This window comes from Euleptes europaea, chromosome 9 (genome assembly GCF_029931775.1).
Source record: "Euleptes europaea isolate rEulEur1 chromosome 9, rEulEur1.hap1, whole genome shotgun sequence".
Lineage (NCBI taxonomy): Eukaryota > Metazoa > Chordata > Lepidosauria > Squamata > Sphaerodactylidae > Euleptes > Euleptes europaea.
In genome coordinates this window covers 64,054,778-64,077,194 of record NC_079320.1, presented here as the reverse complement: position 1 = coordinate 64,077,194, position 22,417 = coordinate 64,054,778, and the positions used below count along the sequence as shown (strand labels likewise).

The 22,417-nt window shown below is 43.1% G+C and overlaps 1 protein-coding gene across 1 annotated transcript in view; it reads left to right on the top strand.

Moving 5' to 3' along the window:
* The window catches only part of TUSC3 (tumor suppressor candidate 3), a 168,723-nt gene that overhangs the window by 34,991 nt on the left and 111,315 nt on the right, over positions 1-22,417 (top strand). The window contains exon 2 of the mRNA XM_056855197.1: positions 14,361-14,530. Coding sequence (XP_056711175.1) covers positions 14,361-14,530 — 170 coding nt within the window. The remainder of the gene's footprint in view (positions 1-14,360; positions 14,531-22,417) is intronic.

Here is a 22,417-nt window from a genome sequence, read left to right as displayed (position 1 = left end):
ACACCCAGGATCCATGCAGTATAGCATTTTGTTTCCAACAGTGGCCAGCTTATGTGTTTGGAAAGCTTGCCAGTGGCGTGTGAATAGGGTTGCCAACCTCCAGGTGCTAGCTGGAGATCTCTTGCTGTTACTTCTGATCTCCAGCTGACAGTGATCAGTTTACCTGGAGAAAATGGCTGCTTTGGCCATTGGCCTCTGTGGCATTGAAATCCCCTCCCCAAACCCCGCCCTCCTTAGGCTCTGTCCCAGAAGAAGAGGAGGAGTTGGTTTTTATATGCCGACTTTCTTAAGGGAGACTCAAACCGGCTTATAATCACCTTTCCTTTCCCTCCCCACAACAGACACCCTGTGAGGTAGGTGGGGATGAGAGACCTCTAACAGAGCTGTAACTTGCCAACGGTCACCGAGCTGGCTTCATGTGGGGAAACAAATCCAGTTCACTAGATAAGCCTCCACCGCTCATGTGGAGGAGTGGGGAATCAAACCCGGTTCTCCAGATCAGACTCCACTGCTCCAAGCCACCGCTCTTAACCGCTACACTACGCTGGCCGGTGACGAAGAGGGACCTGGCAACCCTGTGTGTGAAGGCGATGACCATCTCATCCCTGGCGTGTGGTATACATCCTCTGCCAAACATATTTGTCTCCCAAAGCCATAAAGCCATAAATCCATTCACTAGTGTGTGTGTTTCCCCCCCCCCAATAGTTGCAGTTCCTCATAAACTGACAACCTGTTTAGGCAGCTGTGCCCCTTTCTCTCTATTGTCTCTCTGGTTTTGGAACAGCTTAGTTTGTCCATCTTCAGGCTGGCCATGGGATCTGCTCAGCAGCTTCTCATTACTGGCTTGGTTAAAATCATGCATCATCTTGCCCTTCTGTTATTGGGCATTGCACGCATCATCTTGTGCTTCGTGCATTAATATCCTGGACTGAACAGCCTGTACTCCCAATTCATTCCCCCCCCCCTTAGTATTGGCGAAAGCACTTTCATAGTAAAATTCTTAATGGGTCACACAGCAAAATCTTGGATTAATGAGTTCAACTTGTTCGCAAAGCAGGTTGCTAAGTTTGGAAGCCAATAATAATAATAAAAGAACACATTGACCCTGCAGGACGAGGATAATGGCACTGTGAGGCAATCGGAGAAGTTAGCTTTTGAGGTCAGTTGTTAAAACCATTGGTCAGAAGACCTTCCAAGATGCTGCCATGCATTTCTGAATGTAGAGCCCCTGTATGTTATTTCCTATCTGAAATGTTATTATTACAGTGCAACCTCTAAATCAGGGGTCCTCAAACTAAGGCCCGAGGGCCAAATCCGGCCCCCGGAGGGCTTTTGTCCGGCCCGGGGACCAAGGAAGCCAGTCCCCCCTTGCCCCCCTCCCCAGAGCTTTTCTGGGCTTCCTGGCTGTGTACGCACAACTGGAAGCCTCCCTCCCGCCCCAGTCGACCCCTTCCCTGCTCCCTCTCCAGCCACAAACCCCTTTCCTGGGCACACAAGGCATCTTGCTGCTTCTCGTGCCGCCCGGTCGCCCCCTTCCCCCTCTCCCTCCCAGGCCCAAAACCTCCTTTCCTGGGTGCGCGAGGCGTCTTGCTGCCTCGCACGCCGCCCAGTCGCCCCCTTCCTGTCCTGGCGTTCCTGTTTTGGCCACAGTTGGCAGCGTTCTCACGGCTCGGGGCTCTCTCTCCTCCTGGGGGTATCCTTGTGGCCTGGAGGTAATTGTAGGGGCCCCTTGGGGGGGGGGCTGGGCATATCTCCAGGGAGAAGAAAAAGACTTGTGGCCATTTATGCACAGGAGGTTTTGCCTTGGATTTGCCGCTCTCCAGATGCACATTTTCCCCATCCGAATTCTCAGAACTCAAAAGTAAATTTCCCCCCCCACCCCAGGGGAGAGTTTGGAGAATTCGGATGGGGAAAATGTGCATCTGGAGAGCGGCAAATCCAAGGCAAACCCTTCCATGTATAAATGGCCTTGGTTTTTACATGCCAACTTTCTCTACCACTAAAGGGAGACTCAAATTGCCTTACAATCCTCTTCCCATACCCTCCCACAACAGACTCCCTGTGAGGCAGGTGGGGCTGAGAGAGCGCTAACAGAGCTGTAACTTGCCCAAGGTCAGCCAGCTGGCTTCGTGAGTAGGGGTGGGGAAACCAACCAGGTTCACCAGATTAGCCTCCGCTTCTCACGTGGAGGAGTGGGGAATCAAACCCGGTTCTCTAGAGTCCCCGCTCCCAACCACCACTCTTAACCACTACAGGGGGAATGACCGGGCTTGTAAGGAGGATGCTTTTCCGGAGAGCCCCCTCGCGCCGCCTCCTCCTCCCCCGAAACAGTCCGGCCCCCAACAGTGTTTGAGGGACAGTGAACTGGCCCCCTGTTTAAAAAGTTTGAGGACCCCTGCTCTAAATGAACACTTTGACTACATTTTCTTGCTTGTCAGCGTTTGCAACTCGGAAACATTGATTTTCCAAAGATTCCGGGGAGGAAAAAAAGGTATTTACATTGCAAAGGTCAGGATTCCTTTGAAAACCTTTTCACACTGTATCAAACCTTATGAGTCTCATTGTATCTTTGACCCAGTAGATTAACAGGAAAAAAAATGTGAGGCTGTACCCTTTTCTTTAGCTCCCCTGGCCTTGATGTTTCTGCATCTGAAATGCAACGGAAATAACGCTGCTTATGTTTTCATCTTTTTGCATATACAATTCATGGAAAAGATTAAGAGACTCTTATTCAGCAGGGTTGGTTGACTTTTATTCAGTTTTGCTTCAGAATAATGAGAATGTAGTTGTTTTTTTTTAAGTACTGTAAAACTAACCAGCCTAGCAGTTTAAGCATAACCGCTATGTAGTCGATTTCCCCCTAAAGGAGCAGGCTTATATATGGGGCAGGGGTGCCGCTGGTCCCAGGCCTCCTGTTGGATAAGCAGGTGACAGTGGAGGCCAGGGGTGTCTTTCACCAGCTTTGTCTGGTGAGCCAGCTGCAGCCCTTCCTGTGCCACTGTGCTGCAGACCCTGGTTAACACCTGGATTAGATTACTGCAATGCCCTCTTACGTGGGGCTGCCCTTGAAGACTGTCCAGAAGCTACATTTGGTACAGAATGTTGACTGGAGTGGGTCATATTACTCCAGCCTTGTTCCATCTACACTGGCTTCCAGTTTGCTTCCGGGAACAATTCAGGGTGTTAGTATTGACCTTTATATGGCTTCGGGCCAGCATACCTTAAGACCTGTGTACTCCCTTATAAAGTTACCTGTCCACTCCGGTCACTTTTGGAGGCCCTGGTTTGGGTGCTCCAGCCATCTGAGATTAGATGTATGGAAACCCAAGCAAGGGCCTTCTCAGTTATGCCGCTGGAACTTTCAAACTCTCTCCCCAGCGAATCATCCGTCTCCTTCTACTGTTGTATTCTTGAAGATTTTGTTTTGTTTTGTTTGTCATTGCACCATTAACTGTTCATGGCCCTCATCCCTGGTTGTGGTGTGATGTGTGTTTATATGTCTTATTGAACCGTTTAAATATTTTAGACCAGTGGTTCTCAACCTTTTTTGCTCCATTCCCCCCTTTCACCATTATTCAGAATATAATCCCCCCTTCCCAAGATAGTCTAACCCTAAAATTCCCCCGGGGGGGGGGATTCCCCCCTTGTTGAGAACAGGGGTTTTAGACACAATTATTTTAAATGCTGTTTTAATGTCTTGATGTTAAAATGTTTTAACGTTTTGATCTTCACTGTCTTGGGGACTCTACTTAAGTGGAAAGATGGCACAGAAATGTTTTTAGTAGTCAGGGAATAGAAAACTACACATTGTTTAAGAAATATTATGAATGAATTAAACAAATTTAGAAACTCATGGCAGACAGTGAACAGATTAAATTAACAATTTATGCATGGTAGATATCCTGTAAAAATATAAACATAAATAACTATGGTCATATAAATTGTGAAGATCTAATTTTATAATCATATTAGAAATAATAAGGGTGAATTACTGAGTTGTCTCTCTTCTCTGTTTCCTAATTTTATATTATTTACAATTAATGCTGCCAAAGAAGGAAAGTGGAAGAGAATAGCAATATTTTGAGCAAGAACTGATATATTTGATATAAAGTAGATTAGGCAAGATTTTGTAAAATTAAGATAGAATGAATTTTGACCAAGATGTAACAGTCTGTGTTGTGTTTGTACGGTGTATGTGTTAGATGTATAATGTTTGTAACCTGTAAGTTAAAAAAAAAAGTTCTTCAATAAAAGAAAAGAAATGGTTTAAATAAATGAACACTTCCACTAGGAGCCAATGAACTATTGTAAGTATGCCCTAAATCAGGGGTATCAGACATAAGTCCTGGGGGTAGATCTGACCCCTGGAGGGTTCTTATCCGGCCCACAAGCCAGCTGAAGCAGCCACACACACACACACTCCTGGGTTGGCAAGCCCGCTGTAGGCTCACCAGTCGAGGCACCCCCCAGTCCCGATCTGGGTTGCCGAGTCCGCTGTGGGCTCGCCAGCCAAGGCAGCCACCTCCTCCAGTCCCGAGGTGTCAATGATCAAAGACTGTTAAATAAAAGAAAATACTGCAAGAGCGTTGTCGTTTTAAGCACGTTTGTATTTTAAGAAAAAAATAAAGTTGATAAAAACAATAATTAATTGGCTTTGCCTGTGTCTTCTATAAAGTTTGTATCTCCGGTACCTGACATTAAATTTTATGGTACACATGGCCCGGCCCGACCAAGTGACATTTTTGTCATATCCGGCCCTCCTGACAAATGAGTTCGACAGCCCTTCCCTAAAGTCTTAGGCATGCTCAGGGGGGTGGTGATTTGATTTGCATGGCCTAGCCTGATGCCCCATCACAGTCTGCTTTTGAAACTTTGCATTCCAAGGGAGTTTTAATTAGAGACCTGGTGTACAAGAAACACAAAGCCCTCTTAGATGCGCAGTCTTATAGATGTATTTTATATGTACGCAAGGGTCAGTCACTGTGATGGGCCACTGTGATTGAAATCAAGTTAAATTGAAATTCAGCAGACTATTTGATTGTGTGGTTTCCTATTTAGTATGTAGTTCTGTTGGAGCACTCAAAGTACTTCAAATGGTATCGTTCAGAGTGAGTGGAGGGAAGGCAGCAAGGCACCCCTTTCATTGTGTTTGAACTCAGCTTTTCTTCCCTCTCAATGTCCAACTGCAGCTGCTGAGGCCATCAGGAGAGGAAGCAGCCAGGTATCATTCCAGTGTGCCTGGCCTTAACTTGTGCTCAGCTTCCCTCCTCTGGCTCCCCACCGCACTGGTGAAGCAATAAGAAGGAGCACTGCAAGATACCAGGTTTTTGCTTCTGCACAGAAAAAACAACCGCACCCTAAGACTGATCATGTTTGGTAGCTAACAACCCATTCCTGAGCTGAGTGGGCAAAAGTCATTTGGAGGTATGCACGGGCCCGCGCCAGCGTCAGCAGCACTTGCACTGGCATCTGCACCACTTGTGCCAGCACCCGGGCCACTTGCACCACCATGACTGGCATGGACTCTGGCATTGGAGCGCGTAAGATAGCCTCCCAGCGCTGCCACAGCAGCGCGGCCCCGGGACACTGGCATGGCCTCCCATGCCTCCCAGGGGGCATTCCGGGGGTGGAGTTGCCTTTAAGCGTTCTCCTAACCCCTTTTCAGGCAGGGAACACCCCCTTTGCCCTAACTTGCATTTATGCCACCTTTTTAGGTAGCATGGCCCCATGGAACGCTATGGAGCAGTTCCATGGGACTTGCAAGTAAGGGCAGCTTTCTGCCTTCAGGGGGGCTGAATCCTCCTTTGGAGGTGGTGTGGAATTTTAATTAATTTTGTAAACCTCTCGGAGGCTGTCCGTAGTGGAAAGGCAGGTTAAAAAGAGCTTCCAAGTTAATCATTTCAGGAATTTCAGTATTTCTGAAGCTAAGGTAGGGAATGCGTAGAGCTTGGTGGAAAGAATTGTATGTGCTCTGCTCTTAAAAGGTCAGAATGGTGGAATGCATGTTCTGCATTGCTGATTACACACTTCAGGTGTTGAGAAAAGCATGAGTTTTGGACTTGATGAACCAATGGTATAAGACATTCATAAATATTTATATGTGAAAAACATAAACCTTTTTGATCAGGATGATGACATGACACAAGAAAAGAATATGTAGCATTTCTTAAGTGATATTCCTCATCTGGATAGGCCAGGGTAGCCTTGTGTTGTCAGGTCTCGGAAGCGAAACAGTATTGGCCCTGGTTAGTACTTGGATGGGAGACTACCAAGGAACTCCAGGGTTGCGACCCAGAGGCAGGCAATGGCAAACTACCTCTAAAAGTCTCTTGCCTTGAAAACTCTACATGGCTACCATTAGGGGTGTGCATTTGGCTAAAGCCGAACCGAAAAACTCCCAAGAAAGACCTTTTCATTATTTTGGGGTTTTTTACTGGTAAAAAAATGCAGACAACTAAAGGGAGCTGAAAATGGATTATTTTTTTTTTGCATTATTCAGGGTCGCTTGATGCCATTTCCCTCCCCTTCTCCCTCCCCCCTCCCCCCTTACTTACCTGCTGGCTGAGTCCTGTGGAGCCCAGTGTTCAGCTCTGCACTGTGTATTTTTGTGCTGGGGTTTAATTAACCTGAAAAATTTTGATTTTTTTCAAAAAAGTTGAATCCTTTATATTCAGATTTTCCAAAAAAATCTGGGTTTATTAGACGCGAACAATACCGAAAATGGTGCTCAGCCCTAGTTGCCCCTAAGTTCGCTGTGACTAGATGGGAAGGAAGGAAGGAAGGAAGGAAGGAAGGAAGGAAGGAAGGAAGGAAGGAAGGAAGAAAGGAAGAAAGGAAGAAAGAAAGAAAGAAAGAAAAAGTTTTAACATTGGCTTCGGCTCCCTGCCAGTCTCTAGCTTTTGTGTTTCAGTATGGCCTGTTATAAAACTTTTCTGTACCAGCAAAATAAATTTAGGCTGGTGTGTACTAATCATTATGCTAGTAAATGCTGCAAGACTTAAGATTGTTGGTACTGCAGGGATATAACAAACGTTGTAAGCAGGTAGGTGTGCTCGGTAAGTGTTTGGTGCCAAGATACAAAATCTGTTGTTGTGGCATTTAACTACTTGTTAAAGCTAAAGCTTTCTGTGTGCAAAATAGTGACTCAGTCACTCAATGGATTACATTTTTTGTAAAATTCTGGTAAGCAGCCATCTGGCTGACAAGCTTCCTTTGATGGCATATACTTTAAATACTTGGATTCCATGGTTTTATTGATCTCCCAAACCATATGTCCTCATGCTTTAGACAAATTAATATTTTGATGAAAATACTTAATGTATCTTTTCACCTTGTGCTAGGAACGGTATGATTTTTGTCAGTTGCTGCAGAACAAGCACAAGGCTAATGTGTCTCTGGCATATTCCGAGGCAACTGTGTGTGTATTTCAAATGGTTGCCATAAATGTAATATCGCTAGTTAAACATCAAGCCGGAGAGTTGCCATCTAGATAACGACATCTTCAATGTGCAATATTTAGAACCAGTTGTTCCAGGCGGCCATTAGAACGTGTCTGTCTTTCGTATATTTTTAGAAATATCCATTTACTCTGCTGTAGTTGTACATTCTGAGCTGTGCATTCTGTTGCTTTGCTAATACTCTGGTTTCTCTTCAGATCGTATAAATCTTTCGCCCTTTTATTAATGTTGCTTTGCTAATTGCTTATTTGTCAGTTAACTTCCCTTTTCCATAGGGCTGGTTCATGCAAGCACTGGGCCGGTAGTCCAGCTTGCATGGTGGAACAGTGTCACAAGAGTCTCCCTTCTCAGGGTGGAAGGGTGGGTTCCACTGGCAGAATGCTCCAAACACCCAACCTACCAATAGCCCCCTCCTTTTAAATGTCCAGCGGAGACCAAACTGGAGCTGCCAATCTGCAGATCTGCCAGCCCTTCTCCCCTAGCCATAAAACTGGCCACGAGAGAGTGATGCAGGGCATGGCTGTCCAGAAATCTCCTGCTACCTTCCTTTCTACCACCCAGGTACAATAGATACCCCAGCATAAACCTTGGAGTTAAACTTGTGCCCAGAGTGGGAACCTGACAGAAGCAGAGGGAGAGAAGGATGACATTAAGCTTGTGCATATTGATAAACCCGAGTGGGGGGGAGTCTCCCTTCTGTCACAAGCACATAACATCATGTAGGACTTGGTTGTTCCCAAAAAAGTGGCCTTCTTTCCTTAATCGTTCCTTCGAATGCAGTCAGATAGTCTCCCCGTTTAAGGCAGCCTATCTGGCATACAGTAGAGCTCTCACTTTTTGTATAGTGGACCCCCCTCCCCCACCATGGAATGGGCTTTCCGAGGAGGTGACATCTGTAGAAGTTTTCAAAAGGCACTGTGAGGTGACTTTATTGACTTGGGCTCTTAATGGGTTGTAAGCTGCAAGAATTTTTTTTGGGGGGGGGAGATTTAATTGGGGTTTTATGTTTTAAAATTTGGAATTTATTTTATTTATGTTATTGCACTTTTACCCCGCCCTCCCCAGCCCGAAGGATGGGCTCAGGGCAGCTGACAAACAGAATTACACCAAAAACAATAAAAAAATATTAAAATATAATTGAAAATACACTTTAAAATAGCCCAAACCATTTCATTGGTAGGGCAATAATGCCCCTGATGGCGCTAGAATCAAAAATAACCATCTGCAGTTGGGCAATTAGATGTAATCACCTCCAAGATGGTATAAGGGGGGGGGGGACCTCAGCAGTGGGGGAGGAGAAGAGATTAGGGGGGCCAGTATTTATAGGGAGAAACCGTCGCTGGCCTCAACCATAAGCCCAGCTGAATAGCTCCATCTTGCAGGCCCTGCGGAATTCTTGAAGATCCTGCAGGGCCATGATCTCACTAGGGAGGCTATTCCACCAGGCAGGGGCCAGGGCAGAAAAAGCTCTGGCCAAGGCCAACCAGACACTCCTTGAGCCGGGGATCACCAGTAGCCTGTTATTACATGAACACCAGCTTCTCTGGGGAACATACCAAAATTATAAGCTGCTTTGAGCCAGAAGGGCTGTGTCTATCAATAATCCTTCCCCCTTGTGCCATTGTGCAAACAGGCCTCCTTGTTGCTAGTCAGCTACCTTGTATGGTGATATATGGTGTGGTGGAGGAGAGGGGCTTGTGCTTTTCCATGACCTGGAGTACCAGCCTGGTAAATAAACCGAAGCACTGCCTGCCTGCTGATGGTAGCCAAGAAGTAATCTAAATAAATGAATGGCATAAAGTGGCCCAGCAGCCTGAATAGCCCAGAATAGCCTGAACATGTCGGAGGTTGGAAGCTAAGCTGGATCAGCCCTGGTTAATAGAAGACCAGGAATGCTATGCAGAAGAAGGCAATGGCAAACAACCTCTGCTTGTCTCTTGCCTTTAAACCCCATGAAGGTTCACCATAGGTTGGGTGCTACTGTACACCCTTGACCGGAAATTGGTACAGTCCTTCTGTCTGGGATTGTCGTCCTCTTCCACCAAGCGCGCAGCTTCAGGAGGGATGCATGTGGAGCAGTGAGGAAGGTTGCGGACACCCGCCTAACCGTCCAGATCGGCCAAATCAACCCTGGCAATCAATGGAGTGACAGATGTCTCAGCCAGATCACCCTCACAACCACAAATTGGTTGAGACTTGGCAGCACTTAGTTATTATTAAAAATATTATTAAATTATTATTTAAAAGTATTCTTAGAGGTCTTGTGTGGTCTGTTGCATTCCATCTTGGCCTTGCTAATATGCTCTTTGCTAGGCTTTTGACATAAGTCATGCCCTCTTAGCTTCCCTCTTCAGTTCCCAGTGCCTCTGGTCCCAATCCAAGATAGTATCTTCAGGGCATTTTGTGTAAGGCTCGCTTAAAATATTAAGGATCCTGTTGGACAAAACACAGTCTTTTCTCCAAATACGAACAGTGGCAGAAAAGCCTTTGAGCTGCAAGCCTCTTTATATAGGACAAGAGTATCTCCTTCTCTTGTAGTACCAGATGAATCAATTGCTGGCAGATGAACACACTCCATTCCCTAGATATGCTTTGATGGCTTTTCTGAATTAAGTCCCCACGCTACTTCTTCATGTTCCTCTTTGAAATCCAAAGAGGTAAATAGGATTTTCCCTCTTTTCTTTGGATAAGGTCTGCAAGACCAGGAACTTTACTTGGCCCGCCAAGTAGAAAAGTTTCTGATACACGTAGTGATGAATTTATGATGCTATTTCACTTAACATCCATGGTGCTAGAAGTAATTTGAATTTTAAAAAATGCTACAACCCTTAACATGCACCTAGTTTGATACGTAGAATAGCATTGGGTTTTTTGTAATACTGAAAGCTTTTTTTTGTTTAGCGCTTGCTTCAGATGAGACCAGTAATTGTTCATGAAAAGTTCATCTTATTTATAATGAAAATCTTTGTCTAAGGCATTCAATATCTTTGTTCACTTACCCATACAATATAGTTTTTAAAAGGTAAAAGCAGTGCCTCACTGCACATTTGACATTGGTTCCACATTTCCTTACTTGTTTATACATATGTTGTTGATATATAGAATATCAATTTTGTTCTATAAGTGTGTGTTAATGCATATGCTTGAAGGAGAAATAAAAGGACCGCACCAGTCACAGAAGATTAAAAATAATAATAATAAGGGCAAGGCCAATAGTGCAAAGTAAAGGTAAAAATAATTTTAAAATTTTTACCTTATTTTCCATCATTGACCTTGGCCTTATTTTGTATCTCCTGTGCATATGTTTGTATAAACACACATATACATCAAAAGTAGCTGCAAAAGCCCAACACAATCTCACTTGATTTCAAAATAGGCTACTTTTTTTTTTTTTAAAGAAGGGACTTAAAAAGAAGAAGAGTTGGTTTTTATATGCTGACTTTCTCTACCACTTAAGGGAGACTCAAACCAGCTTACAACCACCTTCCCTTCCCCTCCCCACAACAGACACTCTGTGAGGTAGGTGGGGCTGAGAGACTAGCCCAAGGTCACCCAGCTGGCTTTGTGTGTAGGAGTGGGGAAACAAATCCAGTTCACCAGATTAAGGAAGTTATCACTGAGTCTTAAAGGATGCTAGTGTGGCTAATTACCTTTGTCAAGGAAGCCATGAAAGGCAAAAATGCTTCCTTTAGAAAGTGAAAGGTTTACTCCAAGTGAATAGAAAGGAGCACAGGTTCAGGCAAAACAAATGTAAGCTGACAATGAGGTGAGCAAAACAAGTATTTGAGGAGCAGATTGTTCATCTTGTAGAGCAGCTGGGTGGCCATTTTGCATGCAGAAGGCCACAGGTTCAATCCCTGGCATCTCCAATTAAAAAGGGAACCAGGTGGGAGGTTATGTGAAAAACCTGGGAGGGCTGCTGCCAGTCAGAGTGGGCAATACAGATCTTGATAAACCAAATCAGAGAAGATCATACTGAAGAATAGCGCTTTTAAAATATATTCTAAGGCTAGGTCTGCATGCATTAGTAATCCCCTGGCTGAAACAGTTGGACATTTCATAAGAATTTAGATGGTAAGTTTCTTGAGGGTAGTGACCTTTTGTGCTTATAGTTGGTGTTGTGTAAATGGTAATGTCATGTATCTCATCCTTCCATTTTTTGGCTTGGTACGCCAGGTGTTTTTCCTTCATTGTTGATAAAGTGTTCTTGGTCTAAAAAAGGCAATTACGGTTTTCTGTGTAACTAGAGTTCTTTGTTGTCAAAAGTAACTCCAGAGAGGGTGTGGGGCCAGAAAAAAATGCCATTTTAGGATTATATCTATGTGTGATGATGCTAGTATATTCTGGATCAGTGCAGCAATTTTCCCTGGCTATGAGACCAATGTATTGGTAGAGAGGAACATTGCCTGCATACCAGGGGGTAATTTTTCTTATGTCTTTTGAATGAATGAATGAATGAATGAATGTGCAATGTACCTCTATATTTACTATCAATTTTATCTTCTGTCTTAAAAAAAAATATTGCTTTCAACTGTGTGCTTGGACGTATGAATAGAAATTTAATGAAAATATCCTGGTGGTTCCCACTGCTTTTTTGGTTAGATATATAAGCCTTGTGGTTTATTACAGAATTTAAATTGATTCTAGGTCCCAGAAGCAGTGGTAACCGTGTAATAAATATAGCACTTCCATTTCAATACTTGAGCCACATTTAGAAAGTTCGACAGGGTAGATTGTTTAACTTCAGGTCCATCATGTCCTTATGGAGTGGGCTGGAGATTTGGAGAAACGAGAATGCTTTTTAATTGCTGTGCAAGGTTATAGGGAAATAATTCTGAAGGATCATTATTCATGTCCATGTAGCTTTAGTGTGACGTTGTCGATAAGGAATGTTGTGCTTTAACTTGATACTTGGCAAAAAAAAAATTGTGGTCTCATTCCACAGCAGCAGTTGGGAAGCTTGTCCAGGGCCTAGGCTGGAGATCCACAAAGGGTTCCAATAGAAGCTAAGTGTGTGTGGAGTATAGTCAGGCAGGTGGTGAAGCAGGAAAAGAATTTCACAATCAGGCAGATGGGGGGGGGGAAATCAGCTCAGGCTGCTACTTGAGTGAGAACCTGATCGGTTTCAGGCTTACGGACAGAGTCATCCACTTAAAGGGTCAGATGGGACCCTACGTGGTACTTGTCACCTGGTCTCTGCTGAGGTGGATGACTTTGGATCCCTCTCTACCCATCTGCAGCAATGATGGTGTAGAGTGGCTAAAATCAGGCCTGGGACTTGTTAGTGCCAGCTACTATGCTAGTACAAGGAGTCAGGTGACTGGCCTTGCTGCCATGTCTGTGTTAAGTGATGCCAAGTCGCTCCCGATTCATGGCGACCCTAGGAATCAATGTTCTCCAAAACGTCCTGTCCTAAACAGCCTTGCTCAGGTCTTGCAAACTGAGGGCCGTGGCTTCCTTTATAGAGTCAATCCATTTCTTGTTGGGTCTTCCTCTTTTCCTGCTTCCTTCAACTTTTCCTAGCATGATTGTCTTTTCTAGTGACTCTTGTCTTCTCACAATGTGCCCAAAGTACAATAGCCTCAGTTTAGTCATTTTAGCTTTTAGGGTCAGTTCCGGCTTGATTTGATCTATAACCCACTGATTTGTTTTTTTGGCAGTCCACAGTATCCGTAACACTCTCCTCCAACACCACATTTCAAAGGTGTCTACTTTCTTCCTATCAACTTTCTTCATTGTCAAGCTTTCACACCCATACATAGTAACAGGGAATACAATGGCATGAATTAACTTGATCTTGGTGGCCAGACACATCCTTACACTTAAGAATCTTTTCTAGCTCCTTCATGGCTGCTCTTCCCAGTCTCAAATCTCCTTCTGATTTCTTAGCTGCAGTCTCCCTTTTGGTTGATAACGCTACCATAATACCTAGTTTTAAGACCTCAGGGCTTTATATCTATTTTATTTTATTCAGTTTACACACTGCCCTGCTCCTGCCACGCTGGAGTCAGGGCTCAGTTTGTTCTTTGTTTGGTGAGAAACGTCTTTGCTGGAAACAAACTGGCAGCAACCAGTGAAAACTCTTTGGTACCTGACAAAAGAAGCGTTCTGGCATTGTCTGCTTTTATGAGGATCATGAGGATCATTTATGAGGATATCCTATTTACCCATGTTTTCACGTTATAGAATTGGACATCAGGAGTAAGGTTGTCAAACTCCAGGTGGTGGCTGGAGATCTCCTGCTATTACAACTGATCTCCAGGCAACAGAGGTCAGTTCACCTGGAGAAAATGGCTGCTTTGGAAGGTGGACTCTGGCATTATACACCACTGAAGTCCCTCCCCTCCCCAAAACCCGCCCTCCTCGGGCTCCACCCCCAAAATCTCTAGGTATTTCCCAGCCTGGACCTGCAACCCTAACTAGGAGGCCTTATCTGAGACTTTCCTGGAGCAAACTTAATAGTCAATATTCCTGTTCAAATGGTAGCCTTTCAGTGAGCTAAGGCCTTAATGGAAGCTTCCCTGTGCCTGTAGAGGTTACCAGTTCCAGCAGACTTTACAAGTACACACAACGGGAATGTCTCCTTCCCACTATCTCTTGACATTGCCTCTCCAGAAGGAGTTATTCACTGTTCTTGTAGATTTTTTTTTTTTTTTGCTACACGGTATTAGTGAATGTGGATCAACCATGACTTTTCATTCCAGATGTCACTATGGAAAAGGTTGAGTGGGAAGGAGACATTGTACAAATATGTGGCTGTAGAGTTTTTCTTAGTAACTGCTACATGACAACAAAGACTGCCATTAATCTGATAGTTCAAAAGGCTGCTTCCTGAATTGTCTTGGCTCTTCCTTGCCCTCTTCTAACTGCAATACCACCCTTCTTCCTTGTGCTTGATTACAGAACCTTTTAGCTGAAAAAGTGGAACAACTTATGGAATGGAGTTCAAGGCGCTCAGTCATCCGCATGAATGGAGACAAATTCAGAAGGTTTGTGAAGGCCCCGCCTCGCAACTATTCAGTGATTGTGATGTTTACCGCTCTCCAACCACAGAGGCAATGCTCCGTTTGCAGGCAAGTTATAGCTCAATAGCTCCTCTTCCAATCTTCTGTCTTGAATAATTATATACATCAAAATGATTCCCCCCTAACCAAATAATTGACTCACTAAATCTTTGTCTTATCTGTGCTCATGGTAATCGAAATATTCACCTCCTTTTAAATAAACATTTACGCATTTACTTTTCATTCATTCATTTTAGTAGCTAAATAATGTTTTACCTAATGTTGATACATCTGAGTGCATTTTGATTGTAGGTTCTTTGGGTTGCGTATAATGGTTTTAAGACATTTGGCAGGTTTCAGACCGACTATTTTCTGCTGAGATCTTTGACACCATTTCTACATACTCTCTTTTGGGAGGGAAGGTAATCTCTTGTGGCCCACTGCTTAACTTGCACTCAGTCCTGCGTAAAATATTGCTGAAATCTTGTGACTTAATGTATTTCTCTGTTGTGTTAATGCCACCCTTTTTAGCCAGACTGGCTTCCAACATGGCTTCCAATTAAAGTAGATCACATTTTTAAAATCCTGTTGCTGAAATGCGCAGTTCTGTGGGGTTTTTTTACACAATGAAAGAAGCTTCCCCAGTCTAGATGAGGTGCTCCTTGAAGATTAAAAAATTATCCACGCCTGTTGCAATAATATAAGGTGGATCCTAGTTTGTAACAGACGTAGGATTCCATGTAAATCAAAGATAATGCTGATTAGGAACCCTTGATACCTAGGCACCAAAGGACTACTTCATACCTGATGTTGTATGGTGGTGATGTACTAGACTTGTGTATGGGAGTTTGTTTCATTTTTTGTTTTTGTTACTATTTCCAAAAGGGACTGTTTCATTATTGGGTTATTTGTCTGGTTTTGTTTCCGTGTTGTTGTTTTGTTTTCAGCATTCTCTTTTGCCTTTATTTCCCTTTGGTTTCAATGGAAGACACCGCTGCCCCTTTTTTCAGGCCTGTACCTTCATGGTTTTCCATCCACACTGGACAAAACTCAAGGGGCTGGTAGTACTCCTCTGGGATACCTACACTGCCACATTTCAGACCGCTAGGATTGCCGACCTCCAGATAGTAGCTGGAGATTTCCTGCTATTACAACTGATCTCCTGCCGCCAGAGATCAGTTCCCCTGGAGAAAATGGCAATTGGACTCTATGGCATTGAAGTCCCACCCCTCCACAAACCCTGACCTCCTCAGGTTCCACCCCAAAAACCTGCCGATGGTGAAGAGGGACCTGGCAAACCTACAGACAGAATAAATCCCCCACCATTTTGAGGCAATGAAAGGCACCCATGTTCAGTATTTAAGTCTGTGGGAGAATTGAAGAGGCAGACATTTGGTGGCACAAGGAGGGTAAGGCATCTGGGAAGGCAGAAAGAAGCATGAGGACCTTGAGGCAGATTTTCTTGGATGGGGGGATAAAGTTTTTAGAACTGCAGGGGAGTGCAGACTACATTTGACACAGCAGGGCAGGGAACTGGAAGAAGATAGGATGACAAAGTCCCACCCCACATCCTCCAGGATTGGAATACCTCGCGCATGTATGTAATCCTAGTGGCTACAGTTTGCAGTCAATCAAGAAAGCCCAGAGCCTCTCTCTTCCCTCCCCCTAAGGAACACTGGACTCTCTTTGTCCTTATTAGGAAAATATTGTCTGTCTTATTAGTGAAACTAACAGAAGCAGAGACTTCAATAACAAAAGAAACCAGAACAAAACTAAAGAAAAACATATTTTTTTCATTATAGTCTGTTTAGACAGGGAATTTGTTTCATAGTCGTATTAATTACAATAATTACAAAACATCTCATTTTCTTAATTATTGTCATTAATAGCAAAAGAAATGCACAAGTCTAGTGGGAAAGGTGGGGTGGATATATACTTATACTACCACTTCACTAAGCAAATTTTATTTATTCATGGAGTTATTTAATAAAACTTTTATACCCCACCTTTCCTTTTGGCTCAGATTTTAAGTCTTCCTCCAATCTAAGGTGCCTTCCTTCAAATTAAGTGTTCTCTTCCATTGGAGGAGGAGCCCTTTAAGTTAGAGGAACGCTCCTTAGGATGGGGAAAGACTACTTAGAAGATTGTTTGATCCACCCCACATTATTGGATGTACTTGTATTGCATATATACCCATTGTGTTCCCTGTAGTGTTCATGGACAACAGTATGGTTTAAAAAAATTATTCTGTATATTTACTGTACATAGTGATGGTAGTTCTTTTGAAAATGACAAGAGATCACAAAGGAGTTACTTTGACAATTGGAATGTGGCCAGTTTTCTCAAGAAACTTCTCAACCTTTGTAGTCTTGAAGTTCTGCGGCTTTATATTGTTTCTCTTCTCATTACAATGTTAAATGGCGAGGAACTGATTCCCTTATGTTGGTTGATGTCTTTTGTTGTTGGATTTTAATGCTGTCCAAATATTGTCATTTAATAAGGGGGTACTGTTTAGTGCAGTGGAAAAGGGGCTTCAGGTTCACCCTGTTATATGCCAGAGACCCTAAACACGTTTCCCATTAATGTCAGTGAAATTCATTTCCAAGTAAATATTAGGACCGCAGGCGTAGTCATTTCAGCGGAATGCAGCTGGACATCTAAAATAGGAAACAATTAACTCATTGCTTCTAGTTCAAAACATTTAAAATAAATGTGAAAATGAGATCTGGCTTTGCTGTAGGGTATAATATGAATTAAACGGAGTTGATGATGCTGCACCTGAAAATAATCTCAGAAAATTGAAGTCACTCAAATTTCTAAGTAATTAATAGACGGGAGTTGTATATAAATACTTTATGCTAGCTATACAATGGGTAATATGGGTTTGTCTGTGAACAGTCTAGGATATTATATTCTGAGGATTATTCCTCTAGTGTTTAGCTGTCAGCCATCAAGAGGTTTTTAGAATAACTGCAAACCACATAGCAGTGTACTTTCTCAAATCTGAATTCTTTTTAACCTAGAAAATTTAACAAAACTAATAATCTTTTTTGTCTGTTCAGTGTGTAGTATATATCTGAAAGGGGTGTTTTTGACTTTGCAGTTCATTCTTGGGCTCATAACGTGAATGGCACATTAATAGATTGAAAAGCTACTGTTGTATTGAAACAAGTATTGGGAAATATTTTAATCATAGCCCTTTAACTGTCATTTCTGCAGAAAGATATGTACTTTGCCATACCCAACTGTGTGTAAACGAAAAGGGAAAGGGTTCACGATGTGTGGCTCTCAAGAAAATTGGGGCATGGGCGAGGTTGTCTGCATTTCACACTTCTGTGATCATACTGCCTAAGTGTGGAATTGGATATTGAGTGCAGACTTTAGTTTATTGAGGTTTCTCATCTTGATTTCCCCCCTGAAAGTTTCTAGTTTTTATTGTCATCAAACTATCTATGTGGGCAGATGCATCCTGAAGTCAAAGTGGGGGTGGGGTAGGGGAGGTCGTTCTACTGTTAGTTTTTCCTTGTTTTTTTTCTCCATGGCTAATTGAAAGATTCTTCAGTGTAAGGATGTGTTTCTGGTGGCCAAGATCAAGTTACTATGTATGGGTGTGAAAGTTGGACTATAGAAAAAGGTGACAGGAAGAAAGTTGATTAGTTTGAAATGTGGTGTTGGAGTAGACTTTTACGGACCGCCAATAAAACAAATCACTGGGTTCTAGATCAAATCAAGCCTGAACTCTCCCTAGAAACTAAAATGACTAAACTGAGGCTATCGTACTTTGATCACATTATGAGAAGACCAGCATCACTGGAAAAGACAGTAAAGCTAAGAGAAGCTGGAGGCAGAAGCAAAAGAGGAAGACCCAATATGAGATGGATTACCGTAACTCTATAAAGGAAGCCATGCCCCTCAGTTTGCAAGACCTGAGCAAAGCTGTTAACAATACGACGTTTTGGAGGACATTGATTCATAGGGTTACCATGAGTCGGAAGCAACTTGACAGCACTTAACACACACAACTGAAAGAGAATAAATTGGGCAAAAGAAGTTTCTCAACTTCTTCTGGTTGAAGAATTATGCTTATTGGGATTTCTTTAGCATAGACTAGACCTAACCCTTACCTAAGCAGAGCTGACCCTTATACTACAGGGCAACGTTTCCCTGTATCTTCTCTTTTCTCTTGCTCAGCAGGAAGTTGGTTCTTTTACCTGAAATGCTTCAGCCTACCCTGCCTCAGATGACTGTGTTAATGAAGAACGTTAGAACATCACTTAGGTCCCTTATCAGTAACTCTCAGATGATCATTTGGGAGCTAATGATTAGCTCCATGGAAATTATTTCAGGGGTTTTTTCTCTGTGAAACTGTCAACTTTCCTTAACAGGTGTAACATAGATCCTTAGCTCTGTTTATACAGCGATTATACCTTTTTGAACTAAACTAGATACTTAAAAAAAGTTTTGTCTATGGGAGAACAATCTAAGCAGATAAGCTCAACTTGGGTCTCTTCAGTGGATCTTACTCACAGAAAAGTGTCCTTAGGATTGCACTGTAAAAGCTTGTTACTGGACTCACCATAAGAGACTTTAAGGCTGATTGACACATTACTATGTTGACTGATCCTCTCATCGCAGATCCTTTTTGTTTGGTCTTCCTGTGCTCTGTTTCTTGGGTAATTTCTTAGGCTGTTCTAACCTCTGTTTTGCAGTCTTCTCCAGTGTTTTGATTTCTATTCCACCTCCCAGGCATAAGGCTCTTGAGGAGGTATATGAGGTATACAAACTACTAAAATGAACTCAGCATTGCAGCAAAAGAGCTTTCTTTCTTTCTTTCTTTCTTTCTTTCTTTCTTTCTTTCTTTCTTTCTTTCTTTCTTTCTTTCTTTCTTTCTTTCTTTCTTTCTTTCTTTCTTTCTTTCTTTCTTTCTTTCTTTCTTTCTTTCTTTCTTTCTTTCTTTCTTCATAACATGAGGCTATAATCAGCAATGTAATCTTCAGTATAATGTAAAAGCCTAACCAAAAATACAAAGCAACCTGTTAACAATATGTTAAATGCTTGGGCTAACAAAAACATTTTTAATTGGGCCCCTAAAATTTAACAGGGAAGATGCCAAGCAGTTAGTGGTGGGGAGTGAGAGCCGGCTTGGTGTAGTGGTTAAGAGCAGTGATTTGGAGTGGTGTACTCTGATCTGGAGAACCGGGTTTGATTCCCCACTCTTCCACATGATCAGCGGAGGCTAATCTGGTGAACTGGATTTGTTTCCCCACTCCTACACACGAAGCCAGCTGGGTGACCTTGGGCAAGTCACACTCTCTCAGCCCCACCTACTTCCCAGGGTGTCTGTTGTGGAGAGGGGAAGGAAAGGTGATTGTAAGCCGGTTTGATTCTTCCTGAAGTGGTAGAGAAAGCCGACATATAAAAACCAACTCCTTTTTCTTCTTCTTCTGAGTTCCCCAAGCAAAGTACCACTACAGAAGATTTGTAAAAGCCACCCACTTTACCTCAGTGAATGGGGTTACACATAACAGGGCCCATATATAGATCTAAGTGCTTCCTCATGCTGATACAGGAGGAGGTAGTTAACTTGCAAGCTGTGATTATGTAGCAATCTGATACTTCACTGTAATTTTAAAAGTTAACATTAGGTCAAATATGCTGTTATTTGTTATGAACTGAGCTAGAAGGAAAGGGTTTGTGCTAAAGGATTGTAATGCAGCACTAGGGTAGTCGCTGTGGGGGAATGCGTAGGCCCAGCCCATCTTTAAGCTTAATGCAATTCCTGATAGATGGTCATCTACACCTCTGGTTCCTCAGGTAACCTACTTCATTATCCAACAGTTTAGAACTTGAAAAAGTCCTAGTATCTAAACTCAATTTTCTTTGCTGCATCTTGAATGTACTGCCTCTGGTAGAAGAAAAGCAATGTAAATAGATGGTTCCAGTCTTCTTCCTGCTGGTTTTTTAAAGTAGTTGACAATGATACTATTTTAATCTTATTCTTCACAGTCTCTTTGGATTTTCCTTTAAAATCTAAACTGTCACTATTGCTCCTCTCCTTTAAAAATTGAACAATAGCGTACCTTCAATATTGTTTTCAAAGGAATAGTTGAGAATGATTCAGAGGGATTTAATTTTATTTCATGAGTAAGGTAGCTATATGTCTTCTCAGCTTGGTTTTGGACCACATAGTGATCCTATAAGGGCACCTAGCCTATGGACAGTAAGGAAGCTGAACTGCTGCTGCAGGACAGGGAGACCCCCATCATAAGCTGATACCTATCCCAGCTGTCCCCTAAGCTGCTTTCTCTGCTTGCGTTTATGGGTCAATTATGTGGGAGAGACCTACTCTCAGGTTCACTATGAGGACCCAGCCAGGTTTTCCTCCAGAAAAAGGGAGGGTGGGGTGTCCACTTTGATCATGAAAAAAGCTGTTGAAGATTAGGGGATCTCCATAGACGGAAGTCAAGTGGGGATGGAGGCTATAGATGGCGGTGGGGCTTGGTGAAAAAGTTGTCTGGATCCATCCCTTGAGTACAATCTAAGGGCGCTTTCACACATCCTAAATAATGCACTTTCAGTCCGCTTTCAATGCACTTTGCAGCTGGATTTTACTGTGTGAAACGGCAACATCCACCTGCAAACGATTGTTAAAGTGCACTGAAAGTGGACTGAAAATGCGTTATTCAGGATGTGTGAAAGCGCCCTAACACTTTGCAGGCCGTTCATATCCCGACATCACAAATCAGCACTACTGAGACTGCTGGGACAACACCATCCTTTTGGAGAACCACTGCCTCCTAGCATACCAAGTGCAATTCAGAAATGCCCTGGCGAACGGAGGTGCCTGTATACCTCTTTACTCAATTTGCTCAACTTAAAATATTCCTTATATATTGGGCAGTTATTGATATTTTGAAGAGCTGGTGGGTATTGCAGAGGTTCTGTGAACGTTGTGCTTCAAATTCCGGCATTCCTTTGTTCAGCTTCAAAGAATCTCCACCTAAATTAAAAGTTTCCAAAGCTTTGAACAAATTTTTACTACTTGGTAGTCTCTGTGCACCACACTGATGGGCATGAAACCCCTCCCCTGTAGTTTGAAGCAGCATAGCCCAACATTAGATAGCCTTACTGGATGCAGGGTTGATGTAACATTGCTCTGTGAGGAGAGATGGAGAAAAATGAGCCTATATCTACTTATGCACCTTTATTTTGAAGAACAGGGAGAACTTTTGCATGTGTAAAGACTTCTTAATTCTTCTTTATAATGGAAATATTGATATCCCTATCCACTAACCCACGGGATGCGACTCCTGTGACAGCTGTAAAAAATATAGTAAAACCAACATTGAAGAAGAAGAAGAGTTGGTTTTAAATATGCCAACTTTCTCTACCACTTAAGGAAGAATCAATCCAGCTTACAATCACCTTCCCTTCCCCTTCCCACAACAGGTACCCTGTGAGGTAGGTGGGGCTGAGAGAGTGTGACTAGCCCAAGGTCACCCAGCTGGCTTCATGTGCAGGAGTGGCTTCATGTGCAGGAGAATCCAGTTCACCAAATTAGCATCCGCCACTCATGTGGAGGAGTGGGGAATCAAACCCGGTTCTCCAGATCAGAGTCCACCACTCCAAACCACTGCTCTTAACCACTACCCCATGCTGAAAAAAAAGAAAATTCATCAGCAGCAATAACATCAGCTGGGGAGCAACAGAAAATAAATGTCAGTATTAAGAAAGGTCTAAGGTAAAGGTAAAGGTCCCCTGTTCAAGCACTGGGTCATTCCTGACCCATGGGTGATGTCACATCCCGACGTTTCCTAGGCAGACTTTGTTTATGGGGTGGTTTGCCAGTGCCTTCCACAGTCGTCTTCCCTTTACCCCCAGCAAGCTGGGTACTCATTTTACCGACCTCGGAAGGATGGAAGGCTGAGTCAACCTTGAGCCGGCTCCCTGAAACCG